Source organism: Thamnophis elegans, chromosome 9 (genome assembly GCF_009769535.1).
Source record: "Thamnophis elegans isolate rThaEle1 chromosome 9, rThaEle1.pri, whole genome shotgun sequence".
NCBI classification, from domain to species: domain Eukaryota; kingdom Metazoa; phylum Chordata; class Lepidosauria; order Squamata; family Colubridae; genus Thamnophis; species Thamnophis elegans.
The window spans coordinates 56,633,329-56,652,459 of NC_045549.1; the positions used below are offsets into that span (position 1 = coordinate 56,633,329).

The 19,131-nt window shown below is 41.6% G+C and overlaps 1 protein-coding gene across 1 annotated transcript in view; it reads left to right on the plus strand.

Annotated features, from left to right (window-relative positions):
* Window positions 1–19,131, plus strand: part of PROM1 (prominin 1) — a 124,250-nt gene that overhangs the window by 49,421 nt on the left and 55,698 nt on the right. The window contains 7 exon segments of the mRNA XM_032223647.1: window positions 1,521–1,641; window positions 2,247–2,310; window positions 6,531–6,620; window positions 11,487–11,704; window positions 13,281–13,355; window positions 15,439–15,502; window positions 17,882–17,893. Of these exon segments, the coding sequence (XP_032079538.1) occupies window positions 1,521–1,641; window positions 2,247–2,310; window positions 6,531–6,620; window positions 11,487–11,704; window positions 13,281–13,355; window positions 15,439–15,502; window positions 17,882–17,893 (644 nt within the window).

The window sequence follows — 19,131 nt, forward strand, 5'->3', positions numbered from 1 at the left end:
TGGTAATAATAAATTTAATAAAATGGGTAAATTAAATAAAAAAAACTCAGGCCAAACTATACTGGATCCCAGCGGAGATCTTAGCCTTCCCCTGGGTGTTATTGCCTCTTGATAAAAGGGCAAAATACAGTGGTGACACAGTGGCTGAGGGAGCCTCTTGAAGGATCTTCTCCATTCTTCCTCATCATGAGCAGTTTTAAAGACATTCTCCAATTCAGGCAGCTCCATCTGCATCTTTGAAAGTCCTGAATCCTGAGTGTTTCCTAATTATAATGATTCCATTCCATTCTGTTCTTTTTATGTTTACCATTTGCATTCTGCTTTTAGGTCCTTAACATTTCTATTTGGTAGGAACATCATAGGTATTATCTACCAATTTCCATTTTAAATCACAACTGTTTATGTGTAAAACTTGTGAAGTCTTTTCCTCCAGGAATACCTCAAAGGAGATTGTGGATGCTGAATTAACAATACGAAACAACTCAGATGTATTGAATATTGTTAATTTTTGTGGACTAATCAACAGTTTTCGGAATCTCCTTAAATTCTCACTTCCCCTATTCAGCTGAACAGATTAGTTGGACCCTGCCCAAAGACATGAACTTAAAACCATTCTTTAGTGTTATCATAAGTTTAAATCATTACAGTAGTTCTCAACTTACAATCATTCATTTAGTGACTATTTGAAGTTGCAACAGCACTGAAAACATATGAATCAGGGGTGGGTTTCAACTGGTTCACAGCGGTCCCCGTGGACCGGTTGGTCGGTGAACCCGGAAGTAAGTAACCTCCAGGAACGCCAAAGGGCCCACCCGCCCGCCCGTGCTCCTTATAGGTCTTTGAAGGCTTCTGCGCTTCCACTCAGGCGCATGGCACATACAGCACCTGCGTGATTCTTCGTGAGCAGCTGGAGCATCGCGCAGGTGCTAAGACGCATGCATGAACTGCGCGCATGCACGAGGAAGCCGCCGGCCCCATTCCAACCGTACTGGTTGGAACAGGATGAGCAACCCACCACTGATATGAATGTTGACTTATGACCTACAGCCAGTGCAGCAGCCTCATGGTCTCATGATCAAAATTCATATGATTAGAAACTAGTTCCTGTTTATGACAGTTGTACTGTCCCAGGGCCATGTGATCAGCTTTTGCGACTTTCTAACAAGCAAAGTCAGTGGGAAAGCCAGATTCACTTAACAACCCTGTTAGTAACTTAAAAAGCACAGCTATTTACTTAACTGAGGCAAAAAGATTGCAAGATTCACTTAACAACTGTCTCACTCAGCAACAGAAGTTTTGGGCTCAGTTGTAAACTTAAGTCCAGGACTATCTGTATTACATACACTAAGTTGGTTCTCTAAAACAAATACTAATGGACAGCATCATATATGTCCACTTCAACATCAGAAAATAGTTCCTTGATAATTTTATTATGCTTTGGAGTCAGATATCTAACAATATTATTTAATTCTACAAAAGTAAGAATAATTCTTCCTTCTGTATTCTCTCTTGCTACCTAGTATTGGGGTGTTTTTTGCTTATGCGGCTAACCAGCATCTCACAAGCCAAGTCCGAGGAGCCAGGGGACTCATGTACAATAATTTCAGAGACCTTCAGATGTTCATGAATGGAACTCCTGGGGTAATGTACCATTTTCCTTTGGGTGGCTTCATGTGGTGTTAGGAAAGTAGGCATGCAATGATTCCGTGACTGGATTCAATTTTACATTTGCATTGTTGTACGAGATGTTAAAAATATTATTAAACGCATGCCACATAAAACTGAACTCATATTAACAATTGATTGTATTGTGCACCATTAGTTGCAATATTGCACAACATTTTTGTTTTTATCACTCTTCCAGTAAGGGAATCTTGCCATAATAAAAATGGACATCTAAACTTTTGAGGGGCATGTGGCTGCCAATAGAATATCTGCCTGATCATACATTTCCCTCAGATGCCTCTAGAAAACACAAAAGAGGGTAATCACAAACTTCCACTCAAGTTCACCAGCAGTTAATATTAAGAGTTTATGTAATCATCATGATTAGGAGAAAAATTCCCAATTAGGCTGTGAAGTAGACTGGGTATTGAAGTGTCCTCTACCGATAAAGCTAGAATTCAAGCTTTTGTGATGCTGCCATGTGTCTTCCAGAAATGACAACAGTGCTTAGTTATGTCAATATTACTGCCTTGGTATATGTGGGTATGTTGTTAATTCCATGTTTGTTGCTTTCTTTTTAGCAAATTGATTATTTGGTGAATCAGTATAACACTACCAAGAAAAAAACACTTTCTGATCTTAATAGTAAGTATATATTTAAGAGACTTGCATCAGATGGAGTTTGTTCTCATAGTTTTTGCTCTTCACTTTGCTAAAGATTACAATACCCTCATTATGTATAAAACATGTTATCTAAATGCTACCATGTTTCCCTGAAAATAAGACCCGATCTTACTTTCTTTTGGGCCCAAAATCAGCACTCGGGCTTATTTTTGGAGATGTCTCTTTTTTCATCACAAGGTTCGGCCTGGCCAGGCGCCCCACCTCCCCATGCATGCACAGGAGGAGGTGACTGCGCAGAGGCTGACTGCAGCAGGAGATAGAGGGGGGGCAGATGCCCAAAGGGATCGGATCTCTCTCTCTCTCTCCCTCCCTCCCTCCCTCCCCTCTCCCTCCCTCCCTCTCCCTCCCTCCCTCCCTCTCTCTCTTTCTCTTGCTATGGCGGTAGTGGTAGCGCTTCGGTACCCGGCCTGCCAGGATGGCCCCAATTTCTCTCTTTCTTCTCATTGCTCCTCCTCCTTCCCTTGCTCTGCTTTTCATCTGTCCATTGCAGCACAGTTCTTTGGATCTACTTTGACAGCAGCAAGGCTTGGGCGATGGTCAATCCCCATTTGTGGCGAGACTGCAGAGCATAGCGGCAGGGAAGGCAATCTCGCCCACCACAATCGTGCCCCTGGTGGGGGTGGGGTGGGAAATTGAGCAGCACCAAAAAGTGTGGCATTCAAGCCCTGAAACATTGTTTGAAAGGGGCAGTATTGTCTGCAATTCTTGTTACTGGGAGAGGCTGTGTGTTACTTCTAAGCAAGCACTTCCCACAATCTTCCAGGGCTCAATTACACAAAGGCAATGTGCTCTGGAAGGGAAGCAGATAAGAAGTTTCTGTTAGGAGAGGTCCTTCCCAGCAGTCAAGACTTCAGTGCACTTTGGATTCTTGGACCATGGTCTGTGCATAAGTCCATGATGGGATTTTGTCAAGGGATGGGCTGCATCTCACAAGGATTGGGAAGAATGTTTTTGGAAAACGACTGGCTCAACTTATCAGGAGGGCTTTAAACTAAAATTGAGGGTGGAGGGTAACTAATCTTCAGGATCTCCAGGACCTAATTCCAAGCAAAATCCCCTAGAAAGCAAGTCAAATAATGAAGTAAGGAGGGATGGGAAGGAAGACAAACTCAAACACGAAATAAGAGACATAGGAAGCATACCCAGAATCAGATATAAAGATCTCAAGTGTCTATATATAAATGCACAAAGTCTGGGAAACAAACAGTGAATTTGAACAGTGAATTTGAAGGTATATGATATAGTTGGAATAACAGAAACTTGGCGGGATAAAACCCATGACTGGAACATACTGATAAAAGGATACAAACTGTTCAAAAAAACCAGACCCCATAAAAGAGGAGGAGTTGTACTGTATGTAAAGGACCACTATATTCAGAGGTGGGTTCCTACCAGTTCGCACCAGTTTGGTAGAACCAGTTTGTCAAATCTACCGAACCGGTTAGAAGAGGTTCCACCAGTGGACCCGGAAAGCAGGCCACACCTACAGAAGAGGTTCCAAAAATTTTTGAAACCCACCACACACACACACACACACACACACACACACTCACACACACACACTCACACACACACACACACACTCACACAGAAAGAGAAAGAGAAAGAAAGGAAGAAAGAAAAAAAGAAAAAAAGAAGGAAAAAGTGAGAGAAAGATGAAATAAAAAAAAGGAAAAAGGGACAGAGAGACAAAAGGAAGGAAAGAGAGTGAGAGAAAGAAAACACATGGCCGGCAAGCCACTCCCACCAGGTCACATGGCCGGAAAGCCACTCCCACCAGGTCACATGGCCGGAAAGCCACTCCCACAAAGGAGACCACACCCATAGAGTAGGTTCAAATTTTTTTTGAAACCCACTACTGACTATATTGCTACAGAAATGCATGAAACCAAAGATGAAAACCACGTAGAATGCATATGGGTCAATATAAAGTAAAAAAAAGAGTAACATGGCCATAGGTGTATACCAGGGGTCTGCAAACTTAAACACTCAAAGAGCCACTTGGGCCTATTTCCCACAGAAAACAAAACACTTGGAGCCACAAAACCTAGGTGGGCATGGCCAACTCGATGTCATTCACTCCCACCAAGTCACATGACTCCTCCAAGCCATGCCTACCCAGGTTTTGTGGGTCTGTCTGTCTGTGTACCTACTTACCTGTACATGTACACGCACACCTATATCTATATTTATACACACATACATACTGTACATACATAAATGCATACATACATACATACATACATACATACATACATACATACATACATACATACATATATTCCTCTCTCTCTCCCTCTTCCCATTTCTCTTTCTCCATCTCATCTCTTTCTCTCTCTCTCCATTTCCATCTCTCTCTCTCCCCCTCCCATCTCTCTCTCCCCCTCCCTCTCTTTTTCCTTATGTCTCTCTTGCTCCCCTTGTTTCATCTCTCCCTCTCTCTTTCTCCCTCCCTCCCCCCTTCTCTCTGCTGAGGAACAATCGCCAGCTGCAGTGGAGGCTTCCCTTTGGGTGACTCTCCTCCCCCTCTCATGACCCCCTGGCTGTGGCGGGGCCAGGAGGGTGCACACTTGCAGGGAGACTCCCCTCAGGCAAGCACCAAAGCGCAGCAAAGGCGCGAGCAGGGTGGCCGGCCACTCGCTTAATGAGGGTCTTAACAGGACATAAAATATGTGGCTTCTCTCCTGCACTAAGGCTCTGTGGTATCATCCCTTCCCCCATGCATGAGAGGAGAAGGAGGGGGAGGAGAGTGCCGGAGCCTCAGTGCAGGAGCAAAGCAGCCCTGTACACCACATTAGCCCATAAGATAGCCTTTGCTTCCTGCCACTTTGGGCTGGAACTTGTGCCCTCCATGCTCGGCTGAAGAGATGGGGGGGACATAGCAAGGCAATGGCTGGACCCTTAGTGCAGGAGAGATGCTTCCTTTTGCCTCCTGTTAAGACCCTTCTTAAGAGAGCCGCCACCTGCCCTGTGCACGCCTTTGCTGTGCTTTGGCACTTGCTTGAGGGGAGTCTCCCAGCCCCATCACAGCTGGCCAGTGGATCGCAAAAGGAGGAGGAGGAGGGGGAGTCACCTGAAAGGAAGCCTGCACCACAGCTGGCGATCAATTTTCAAAAAAAAAAAAAAGTAGCAAAGTTTGTTGGCTTGGCCCAGCCATGACTTTTCAAAAGGGAGAGAAGAGAATAATGAATGGAAACTGATCAAGGAGAGATTCATCGGAGAAATAAACAGATTTTTTCTGATAGTGAGCACAATCCAATGGAACAGCTTGCTTTCAGAAGTTGGTTGAGATTCAATACTGTAGGCTTTCAAGAAGAGATTGGACTGCCATTTGTCAGAAATAATGTAAGGTCTGCTTGGGCGGGAGGGGGCGGGGTTGGACTAGATGATCTACAATGTCCCTTCCAAATCTGTTTATCTGTAAGAAGAGGAGGCGGTGTGACTAAATTTATATGTCTTCCTATGTTTGGCATTCAATGACCCATTTGGCTTTTCATTGGGAATCGGTGTTAAAGTTGTTAGGTAGATGTTGTGCAAGTGCCATTGAGGTTTTCCTGGATTTGAGTCTTTTATAAATGAGGAAGCTCAGGAGTGAGTTGCTCATAATTTCTCTGTATTCTCTCATTTGTGTATCTTGCCTTTGTAAAGCTGGTACTGCTATATGGCTCAGAACAGGAAGCCAGCAGGTCAGAGTGGTTTTAATGCATCTGCTTACAATCTGCATGGTATAATTGAGTCTGAAGTGCAACTTACTAGTATGGCAGCTGTTAAGCCACACAGGAGCACAGTATTCTGCTGTGGAGTAGACCAGTGGTTCCCAAACTTGGCAACTTTAAGACTTGTGGACTTCAACTCCCAGAATTCTCCAGCCAGCAGAGCTGAACCACTGGAGTAGACCAATCCTAGTACTGATGACCTGAAGGCAGCTGAAACTCCCCTAGTATCAAATAATTTCTGGAGTATCTTGTTCCTAGTATTGATTTTTGCAGCTTATTCTCTAGGTGTATTTTATATATCAAAAATCCAGTCCAGTGTTACTCCAATGTAAATTGTTTAATTGTTTCCCCAATTATAATTTACATGCTGTTTGGATTGTAGCTAACATAGGATGTTTAAATGCAAAATTGTACACCCAGTTAATTGGCAGTTGATTTTCTTCCCATCATTTCTTTCTCCAACAGATGTTGAGACATTGCTTGGCAATCGAGTCTGGGAACAGCTGGGAAAGGAGGTATACCCTGCTCTTGATGCTGCCCTTACCATGGCAGGAGGTAAAAGAATCACTGCATTTATAAATGTCAAGTTATGGGGATGTGGTTGGTTGAAAAAGTTAGATACATGCAATCATCAGACTGCTGAAATGCCTCTTACAGTGTATCCCCAATACCCCAAATGCAATCAATCACAGATGTTTTGCAAAAATAACTCCATAGTTTTCTTCGAAAGCTTTGAAGTGATGCAGAGATCCTTTGTCTTTCTCCATATGGTGTTGCCAATCTTTGTTGAAAACTAGGAGCTTTGATATGATGCCAATATATTTATATTGATTGGGGAGTGAACATTCACAATGCCATGAATAAGGACATAACCACAAATTGCATAGAATTTCCTAGACAATGGGGGTGCTTCAGGATTCCCCCTGCCATGTAACCACCAACATTTTTTCTAGAGACAGTTCACAGATGCATGCCCAAATTTTGGCAACTCTGGTCCAATTGTATATTTCCACGAATGCCTAAATGAACAAAATGAACAAAAGCTGGCTAAACTCTGCATGGGAAGGTGTCCATATTTTTTTGTCTCTGTTTGCTCATTTTGAATTGAGACACCTGCATGTAATCAGTAAGCATGCATTAATATTTCCGGAAAGATGTGCTTAGCCTTGCCCTGAGCACAGGTGGTGTCTTCTTCTATGCGCTTATTAATTCAAAGAAAGTTAAGAGTTCAATCAGATGTGTCTAAACTTCTGCATCCAATTGGTATGAATGTGACTGTCATGGAGAAAATAGTAGAATGAAAGGGAGATGGCAGGAGGAACTATGCAGGCAAGGGTTAAGCATTCCACTTCTATCTGCTGGTCTCCCCCAAAATAGTCCCATCACTTCTCTGCTTTGCAGCTGTTGGGAGATTTAGCTCCCTAGGCTTGGACTGCTTGTGCGCTTTCAGCTTTAGTTCCCATAAACCATACCAAGTGCCAAACATCATAGCTGTAGAGCGTAGTTAGAAGGACTACCCTTCTTAATAGTAGAAACTATGTTATCCATCAAATCTGTTTGCATTTTTCAATCTTTGTCCTGCATTCTTTCTTTTATTTTTCGGGCTTGAAGTCAAAGTGGGAAGGGCCATTAAAGGTAAAATGATCTCATTTTACGCATTTTGTGAAGTGCCTCCTCTAGTTTCCACCCTCTGTGCAGTTTGTTTTGTCATATTTCTCCTTTTTTCAGCAATTCATTGCTTTGCTCCTTGGGTTAGAATCTAACAGCATTGCTTGCCTGTTAGTTCTGGCTGCTTTTTATAACGTATTCTTGTAAACCTTAAATTCTGCTGGGCTGCTCAGGAGCAAAAGGCTATGGATTGATGCTTATAGTGCTTGTTTGTACATGTACCCAGCCCCTCCAGCTAGCAGATATGCAGAAGTGGTGGAAAATGTGCACTAGTAGCAAGCACCTACCATTTGTTTATACTAGAGGGTTTGTTGGCGAAAGGGAATATCAGACAAATAACATTTGTAATTTGATTACTACAATTATTTCATTTTTTGACCCAATGTAGGGTGCATTGCAGGGGTGGGTTTCAACTGGTTCGCGGCAGTCCCTGCGAACCGGTTGGTCGGTGAACCCGGAAGTAAGTAACTTCCGGGAACGGCAACGGGCGCACCCGCCCGCCCGCGCTCCTTACCCGGTTTTGACGAGTTCTGCACTTCCACGCATGCGCAGGACGCATACAGCACCTGCGCGATCCTCCAGGAGCAGCTGGAGCATCGCACAGACGTGCGCCACGCGCGTGCACGAGAACGCTGCCGGCCCCGTTCCAACCGAACCGGTTGGAACGGGGCGAGAAACCCACCCCTGGTGCATTGCATTTCAAATTTGGGTCATAAAAGAGTACTTTGGAATGTATGGGAACACAGACATCTGCATCTATCAAAAGTGTTACCTTTTCCTAGGATTGCGTGGCTGTCCTCTGCATTGTCCTCTGCAAAAATACAGCTGCTGTAAAGATTTGTAGGTAGATGCTATGTTTGCAATCCCATACCCCCCAAATAATTCTTTTAGAATAAAACCTGAAGCATTGCACTGTTTTAGCTGATGTAGCACTTAGCAATAGCAATAGCAGTTAGACTTATATATGTGCTGTTCCAATTGCAGCACAGTTGCTGGAAGATTGGAGTGATCAGGGGGATCTGACATATCAGGCATTGTCTGATCTCAAAATGGAACACTCCAGTTGCAAAGTGGCAGTCCGTTTCAGGACTGGGCCACAACGTTCTCTCCTAGGCCCAGTACTCTTCAATATCTTCATAAATGACTTAGCTGAGGGAATAGAAGGGGAACTTACCAAATTTCCATATGATACTAAGCTGCCAGGAATAGCCAGCACCCTAGATGATAGGCTTAGGAACCAGATGGATCTTGACAGACTTGAACACTGGGCCCCATCTAACAAAATGGAATTCAATGTAGAGAAAAGTAAAGTCTTAGGCTAAGGCAGAGGTGGATTCCTACCAGTTTGGTCCGGTTCGGGCAAATAGGTATTAAAAATATGGTGTACCTTTTCGAACCGGTAGTAATGGCAGCCTGGCCATGCCCCCAAACCGGTTCTCCTGGTTCTTGGGTTTTGCTTCTGCACATGCGCAGAACAATTTTTATTATACTGGTTGGCCACACCTGCCCGCTCTGACACTCGCCCTGCCTCACATTTGACATGTGGATCCACAGAACTGCCTCCTCCTTGCTCCTGCCTACACATAAGTAAGCAGCAGTCATGCTAGCCTAGCCCTCCTCTACCTGGTCAACCGTTCAGGTAAGGGAAAAAAGGCTTTAAAAAGTAAAAGGGGGGGGAAGCGAAAGTAAGAGAAAGAAAAGGAAAGAAAGAAGGTGGTATTAGAAGGAAATTCACTTTTCAGCCAGGAGATTCTTGGCAAAGAGGAAAAACAAATGCTGTCACTTTAAATCAGAGTCTCCAAATAACATAGCTGGCTGAGGAATTCTGGGAGTTGAAGTCCACAAGTCTTAATGCTGCAAATCTTGAAGACCCCTGCTTTAAATTGAAAAGCTGCTTGGAAGTTTTTAATTGCAGAAGGAAAGTGACATTCAGCAGTTTGTTTCTGGGTCAGCTGAACAACAAACTAGATAAAAGGAAGGATTCTTATATGGTTCTATGTTTTTGAAATTTGGGGGTTTGTGCAATATGGGCTTTATGTTTCTAAAAGGGTTTGGATGATTCCCGTTGTGGCTAAATGACTTTTGTCCTGTGTCAGATCTTGAGTGTGGGGCTGCTTATTCTGAGTCTACTACTGTGTTTTGTTAGCTGCCAAATTTTGCCACTGGGAAATTTTAAAATATCCTGTCTTGAATGGGTTTTCTACCGATCTGTTTGCCCGCTTACGTGAATTGGGCCAAACTTTCTATAGGGTCATTATCTCTATCTGCTACTCGGAGGTCATCTAGTCCAACCCCCTGCTGCAGCAGGAAATCTTACATTGTCTGGATTATTTTGGTGAAAGGAAAATTGCCAGAAAGGAGAAGGAGTTTACTAGGACAAGGCTGCCATGCAGAGGAAGGCAGAGCTAATCCTTGACTTATGACTACAATTGAGCCCAAAATTTTGGTTGCTAAGCAAGAGCATTGTTAAGTGAGCTTCACCACATTTTACTCAATCCATGACATCTCCTGGTGAGTGACATCAAATTGGCCACGCCCACCCAGTCACATGACCAACCAGCTATGCCCACCCAGTCACATGACAATGAAGCCATGCCTGCCCAGTCACATGACCAACAAGTCATGCCCACCAAACACACCACACCCACAGAACCAGTAGTAAAACATTTTGAAACCCACCCCTACAGTTAGGCAAGTAAAACCAAAAGTACTCATATAGACTGGGTGAAACCAGGCTTAATAGCAGTAATTGGGAGAGGGATCTTGGAGTCTTAGTGGACAACCAATTAAATATGAGCCAGCAGTATGCAGCGACAGCCAATGTAATCCTAAATTTTATTAACAGAGGAATACAATAAAGTTTAAGGGAGGTACTAATACCACTCTATAAAGCCTTAGTAAGACCATACCTAGATACTGCATCCAGTTTGGTCACCACACTATAAAAAATGATGAGACTGTAGAAAGAGTGCAGAGAAGAGCAACCAAGATGATTAGGGGATTGGAGGCTAAAACATGCGATGAAAGATTGCATGAACTGGGCATGATTAGTCTAGTGAAGAGAAGGACCCAGGGAGACATGATAGCAGTGTTCCAATATTTGAGGGGCTGACACAGAGAGGAGGGGGTCAAGCTATTTTCCAAAGCACCTGAAGGCCAGACAAGGAATAATGGATGGAAACTGAACAAGGGGAGATCCAACCTGGAAATGAGGAGAAATTTTCTGACAGTGAGAACAATCCAATGGAACAGCTTGCCTTCAGATGTTATGGGAGCTTCATCATAGGAGCCTTTCAAGAAGAAACTGGGCTGCCATCTGTCAGAAATGGTGTAGGGTCTGCTTGGGCAAGGGATTGGACTAGATGACCTACAAGGTCCCTTCCAACTCTGTTAATCTGTTAATTTCCAGGATGGTGGGTCCAACAAAAGCAGGGACCCTTTATTAATAGGAACTTGGTTCAGTTAATGTATCCATGTGTCCAGAGAAATCAGAGGGAAATATCTATGTCCCCTTCCAATAAAAGATAATCTAAAATGCTTCAGCCAAGGAAACTAAACTTTGATGGTATGAAACCTCTTCAAATACTAGTTTATGGTTAATTCTGACTCCTTCAGAGATGGTGTTTAATTTTGAACAAGAAAAATGCACAGTTTAGACATTTTGAATAAAACAATCAGATGTGTGTTTGTGCCACTTAGTAAAACTAAAATACATTATGCAGATTGTAATGAAATTGATATTTTTACCACTAGCTATTAGAGAGACAAAAGAGGCACTGGAGAATGTGAGCGGATGTCTGGAAATGCTACAGGAGGGCACTGAGAAGCTGCACACCAGCCTGATGGATGTGATGGAAGACTTGATAGATACTCTTAATGATTCAGCTTGCATGTCTACCGAGGTTGCTTCAACTTGCAACCTTATCAGAAATTCTTTGAATCAGCTGACCATTAATGCTAATTACAGCAAGGTAAGCTATACTCTCCATGCTTCTCTTAAAAGATTGGCTTCTTCCTCTTCAGAAGAAAGATAGGGCTTACTTGGCTGAACGTTAAGAAGATAGAAAACTTGTACACTGGAGAAACGGTGTAGATTTTCTTGCTGCGCCAAATATTTATGAGATATCTTAAACCAAGTGAACTGTCTTCATTCCCACATTCCTTAGCTTTCCTTTATGTTGCAGAAAAATATAGACTTTTAGAGCATCTCACTATGTAGAGATGTCTATACTTGTAAGGGAAGGTTTACTTTCAGGAAAATATGTCTGTCCTTAAAAAAAAAACATTTTATTTGAAGGTAGTCAAACTACTTTTAGGATTAATAGATAAACAGTTAGAGAAAAGGCATGGAAGATTATTTCAATATATGATTTCTGTAGCAAGATTATGATATGCAAAGAGACAGATTCAATACTACCCACTATGGAGGAATGGTTGGTGAAGTTGACAGATTCTGCTCAATAAATAAATTGACTTCTTTGATTATTAAAAAAAAATCTACATTTATTGGTGGTTGGGAGTCTCCTATGGACTTGTATAAAAATGAAAAAAAATGAACTTGTGATGTATGTTTTGGTTAGGTAGGATAGATTATAAAAATAAAAGTAGAGGTTAAAACATATTTTTTTCTTCGAAATGTTTTTTTTCTTTACCATTAACATGACATTAGCATTTTGCAAATTTCTGTATTTGTTAAATGTTATAGTAAAATTCTTCACTTAGCAGTCTACATGGCAGTGTAAATTTGGAACATCACGTAGTTTCTATTGAATTTATGATGTGCATTTTTAAGATAACGAATAGTTGGTACAGTTGGACTAGTTTCTCAGCAACATTGTTTCTATAGCTTAAGTCATAAATCTGTTTGCAACCACGTAAGTGTGTTTCATATGTATTCGCAAAAAAGACAGATAAAATATTTGAATTAAATAGATAGGAAATCTGGAGTCCTTGATGCTCTATGGGCTTGGTGATTTCTTGCAGATGTTTAATTACCAAACTATCGTATCCCACCACTGCACTGAAGCTAGAGGATAAGCAATACAGTGCTAGTAGGATATGAGGGTGTCTATTACTCTTTCTCCCCCCCCCCAAATTGTCTAAAGCTCCCCAAATTAGATTGAAATACTTTTAATTTATTTTCTTTAAAAAAATCTGCTGGGGGAAAATGACACCAATATGAGTTTTCAGCACATGTACCAATAGATGATTGGCTACTATTATTTTGATTGATGTAGACAATCTCAGCGCATCATAGGTTTGTATTACATATGCAGCTCACATGAAAATCAATTTTATTGATTAGCTGGAAGGCCAGAGAAATAATCTTTAAAATTTGCTTCTCCCTCAGCAAAACCTGTAACATAAAACAGTGCAAATGTTTCTAGTGAGATGATTGAAGAGTGTCTACATTGGCAAGAATAATGAAGGAAAGTTTAGGATGCTTTTTGTGATATTAGGATAATGCAGTTATCCTATAAACAGCAAAACTTAAACTTCTTCTATAGATTGCAATATTAACCTGAAATTATTTTTCCCTTCTTTTAGTTACCAGGAGTGAACCCTCAGCTTGCCAAAGTAAATGAAGTCCTTAAAATAGACCTTTCCAATCTCATTCAAAAGGTGCGATTGTGCCTGGTTAAGACACACCTATTTGGCTACATGTTGCATCCCAAATGCCATTCTATTGTTTATCTTGTTGCTTTGGATATTCATAAATTATTTCTACAAGCCGTTCAAATGTGGAGGATGTGCACAAAGGAAACTCACAGTTTCTCTGTTAATATTTTTAGCATTTGCAACTGAAATACAAGAAGAAACACAATGTAAAATTCTTAAGCACAAGTCAACTTACGCATACATTTTTAAAAATCCTTATTTATAGTACATACAGGTAGTCCTTGACTTATAATCACTTATTTAGCAACCATTCAAAGTTTACAATGGCACTGAATACAATAACCCTCACAATTATTGTTATGTTGCTGCAGCATCCTCATGGTCATGTGATCAAAATTCAAGCCCTTGCATTCACGATGGTTGCAGCATCCCAGGATCATGTGATTGCCAATTGTAACCTTCCCAGCTGGCTTCTGACCAACAAAGTCCATGGGGAAAAACAGATTTTCCTAACAACCATAATTCACTTAACTACAGTGATTTGCTTAACAAGCATGGCCAAATATGATATAAAATTGGGTGTGACTCATGAAATGGAAATTCTGATTCCTACTGTAGTCATAAGTTGAGGACTATCTTCTGATTTAGGATGGAGTATTCTATTCCAAAAATCTTCATGCTTCATTTCATTCTACTGACTGCTAACCATTAGGAACTCTTAGCTCAAAACTGCAAATCTTTATCATTTAAGTTGGGAAGGGCAAATAGCTTGGGTGTTTTTTTTGGTTCCACCACAAAACCGCGCTCGACTAAACCGCGTCTGACTAAACCGTGTAGCTGACGTCATCAACAGGGCGACAACAGTGCGGAGACAGAAGCACGCTGTAAACCCTAAACCTAAAATTAACCCCTAAACCTAAACCTAACTCCCCTAAACCTAACCCTAAACCTAACCCTAAACCTAACCCTTAACCTAACCCTTAACCAAACCCTAAACCTAACCCTAAACCTAACTTTTAACCTAACCCTAAACCTAATCCTAACCCTTAACCTAACCCTAAACCTAACCCTTAACCTAACCCTAAACCTCACCCTAACCCTTAACCTAAGCCTAAAGCTAACCCTAAACCTAACTCTAAACCTAACCCTTACCTTAAGTTGAATCAGCTTTCTTTCAAAGCGCTATTTAAAGCGCCCTTCTTTCTCCGCGCTGGCTGTTGTCGCCCTGTTGATGACGTCAGCGACACAGTTTAATCGGGCGCGGCTTAGTCGAGCGCGGTTTTGACGGGTCATGGTTTTTTTCTTTGCATAATATGCAATTTGTGGACATGTAAGATACTTTCGCATCTGCTTGTGGATTATGCTTATAATATCTGAAGCCATTGATTTCTTAACTTTGAAGAGTTGTTAGACACATTTATGACTTTGCAGCTACAGTACATGTGCTGTACATATACATGTAATTAGTATTTCTTGCTTATGCAAATCACAAGAGCCTGTATTCTAAAATACCGGGTTGCTGTGGGTAGGACGTGGGGAATTGAGTCGTGGGAAATCAAAGAAGGTTCGTTTGAACCAAATAAATCGTAATAAATGAATAGATTGTTGAAACAGGACCATGGTATTTGCAGGCATTTCACAGAGGCTATTCTATATATGTTGATGCTTCCCACATATTAGAGAAGAAGAGTGATTTTCCACTTCATGTTGTACCTCAAGAACATAGAGAAAGAGAGCTGAATTTAAATTGGCCCTTGGGAAGGTTTTTGCCTGATAAAAGCCAGTAGTCTTCTACATTTTTTGAGGTAATGAGGGCTAAGATCGACCTATTATCAGCAGGCCTAAGGGCCTGCTGATAAGTAGAACCTTCAGTGAGCTCACACAGTGGTCAGAATGCTTGAATTTAGGTGGATTCTGGAGTAAGAATGTGCCCTTATTGTGTTTGCAGTTTATTTCAGTTTCTAAAATTCAAATGGAGCGATAATGTACAGAGTTAACATTAACAAGGATTAGTCTGCTTCTTCTTAAATACAGAAATCAATGCTATGTTTTGCAATTGAGATACTGATGGATGTGTTTATTCCAGGGTTATGCAGCATTTAATGATACTCCTCAACTCGTACGGGATCAAACAAAGAATATTTTATCAGGTAAGGAAGATTAAGGGATTAATTTGTTGACTGAAAAAGTTTGTGATTGTAATACAGCACTGAATGGAAAACGGGAAACTTCCTATAGAACAATGAGAACAAAGAATTAAAATATAGGCCTATTAGTAAATAGACGCTAGATATACTGAGGGGTCCTTGGTGGTCTCTGAACTTGGCTGTTTTCTGGCAGATATTTCATCACCAAAACTAACATCTTCAGCACTGATGATATTGCCTAGTTTAATAATGAAACTACTGCAGGAACGCAACCAAGCTCAGAGAGCAGCAAGTATCTCATAGTTCAAATATTGATCTACAAATATTCTCTTCCATCAATAACACTAAATATATCAAAGTTTGGTGATTCTAAATTGTTCTGCATTTTACAATCGTACGCATCTAGAGCCATGATGGCAAACCTATGCCACGCATGCCACAGGTGGCACGCGAGCCATATCAAAGTATTGGCTCTGGTGCGCATGAGTGCGCTGGCCAACTGATTTTCAGCTGGCCCACCCACGCTGCTCTTCCCTTCTCAGGAGTCTTCACACAATACCAGGTAAGTACAGGGCTCGCACAGAGGCTCTGGGAGGCCATTTTTAGCCTCCAGAGGGCCTCCGGAGGGTGGGGGAGACCATTTTCACCCTCCCCAGGCTCCAGGAAAGCCTCTGGAGTCTGGGGAGGGTGAAAAACAGACCTACCAGGCCCACTGAAAGTCAGGAAATGGGCCATTTCCAGCCTCTGGAGGGCCTCCGGGGTGTGTGGGAGGCCGTTTTTACTCTCTTCAGGCTCCAAGAAAGCTTCTGGAGCCTGGGGAGGTGAAAAACGGGTCCACCGGAAGTCAGGAAATGGGCCATTTCCAGCCTCTGGAGGGCCTTGGGGAGGCATTTATGCCCTCCCCAGGCTCCAAAAAAAGCCATGTGTGCATGTGTAGGACAGCAGGGGGAGGGGTTATGCATGCATTCGCAGGGGGCACAGTGCAGGCGGGACATTACATTATGGGTGTGTGCTTTTGGCACCTGAGGGAAAAAAGGTTCACCATAATTCATCTAGGGTTGCTTCAACATAATCTTGGCTATTTAGGATTGGAATGTTTTTGTTCATTATGTGACACATAAAATCATAGCAAAGCTGTGGGAAAAAGCTTTTGAGGGAAACAGTAAATAGAGAATAGGGGAGTTTGAAAAGAGAATAGTAACAATTTACTCCATTTTCCCCCAAATAAGACCTCCCTGGATAATAAGTCAAATTGGGCTTTTGAGCACATGCACTAAAATAAGCCCTCCCCTGAGAATAAGCCCTCCCTGAAAATATTGCAACACAGCAGAAGCCATGAAGTGACCATGCTCGCCGCCTACTGCACCTCAATAAGACCTCCCCAAAAATAAGGCCAAGCGCTTATTTCGGGGGTCAAAATAAGACCCTGTCTTATTTTCAGGAAAACACGGTAGCTATGTAAACCTGATTCCTGATTTAGGATGTGAGTTGCTTATACTATGGCCTGAAGATTTCCTTTTGAAAAGAACGATTATAATGTCTGCTCAGGAATAAAATGCTGTCATGAGCTCTTAAGATGGAAGTTGCTGAAGAGGCAACAACCGAACAGTGTTTGGAGCATGGTGATTCACAAGATTTCTTAGCTGATTCTTCTATTGATCTCCCTGCTTGATGTGTGTGGTTTATTAGTGCCAGCCTATTTACAATTATTCCCCCAAACAAAGCCAAATCAGAACATTATCCATGCATAACTCTAATAATAATATTGTTTAAGAGTGGCATTGACTTACCATAAGTTGTTGTTGGGATACATGAGAATCTAAAGGAGAAAGGCCAAGGAAAGAATGTGGTCCGTTTTGAGGAGCAAGGCTGATGTAGGGAAAGGTTTGAATAAAGCATATGAAGATACTGAGATGTTCTTCTCATCTCCATGCTTTGCTGTAAAAGGTAAAAATAATGTACAAAGCTGTGGTATAGAATCTATGTAGAAAGGTTCATCATGGATTCTCTTTATTATCCATTCTCATGGAATTTCAATTCAAGAAAAGGTTGAATATTGCTTTGCACTTTCTATATGAATTAATTTCCTTTACTGGAAATTTCCTTTACTGGAAATTTCCTTTTCAAATAAAAACTTTTTATATTTATAAAAATTATTCCCAAATTAACATTTGAAATCCTTCAAGAACCGGGTAAATTCATTTTTAGGTCTAGATTTGGCATGTGAACTTCTGGTTGATCACTCCAGACACAATTTTAGTAGTTTATAACTTTTTTTCATGAGCTAAGTCCTTGCATGCTATAAAGAAAACCAAAGAAAGTGTTTATTAACAACCTCTTCTATTTTCATTCTTGCATATGGATCCATTCTGCCATTATAAGCAGCTGTACCTCGTAAGTTTTGAAAGAGCATGGAAATAATGTATATGTAAACATATGCATGCTTTGTAAAAAAAAAAAAGTGCAATTATTACCAGAATGTTTTTTTTTCAACCAGGGAGATATTAAAAGCAGAGCAATCACTTGGTTATCTTTAATATGCATTAAGCAGAAGCCCCATTCTTTTTGTGAAAATTGCATGCTACTTTTGCCTAGTGAAAAAAATGTGTTTCTTCTCATAGCAAAATGCTAGTTATAGGTAGTGCTCATATGCAAATTATTTTTAATTAAAGGTAAACAGTGTATATTTAGCCTGCCACTAAGAAGAAAATCAGGTGTTATATCTGCAACCTCATTAATATTGATATGCAAGTCAGGTATTGCTTGCAATGCAGATGAAGATGCTGGTCACCTATTTCCACTTAAATACATCTAGTTTCATCCCCAAAACTTCCAGTTAATTTCTTTCTCATAATTCCTGGTAGATTTTCTTGATGGCAAAAGATAAAAGATTTTGAGGGGTATTCAATTTCACAGAGAGACTTAATACATTGCTTTTAGCAGATACTAGAAATTGTTGGGGTTTAAAATTTTACATTTAATACATATTGACAAGTTATGGCCCTTCCTATTATAAAGATTTAGTAGAGCTGGCATATTCTTTGCAGGTCCATATCACCATAAATAGGCACTATTACCAACATATAGGTAACTGTTGTGGCCCAGCAGGAGCCGTTGGAGCTGCCACCAGACTCCAACAGCGAGAGGCCCTATGAGTCAGCTCTGGAGGATGTGGAGGACCCTGGACAGGGTTCCGACTCCGAGCAGGGCGCAGAGAGGCTGGTTGGCCACCAGGAGGCGTCTGAGCCTTAGAGCAGTGGGGAGGAGACAAGGGAGTGTGATCCTGACGTCATGCATTGGAGCAGTGGGGAGGAGACAAGGGAGTTGGTCCTGGATATCCGGCAACGGAGGGCTAATAGGCGTAAAGAACAGTTACGCAGTTACAGGAGATAATTGAACTCAGCTCGTGATAATTAGGCTCCTCTCAAGCCTATAAAAGGAATGGCTTTCCACACACTCATCTCAGGAATCAACATATTTACTAGAGCTGGAGAAGCTATCGTGGCTAGCTTGGCAGGCTGGATTGCTGCCAAGGTTAGTCTGTGCTGGATTGCTGCCAAGGTCTAGTCTGTGTGTTAATAAATCCTTGAAGTATCTTTGTCCCGGCGTGCTTTGGTAAATGAAGGGGAGCG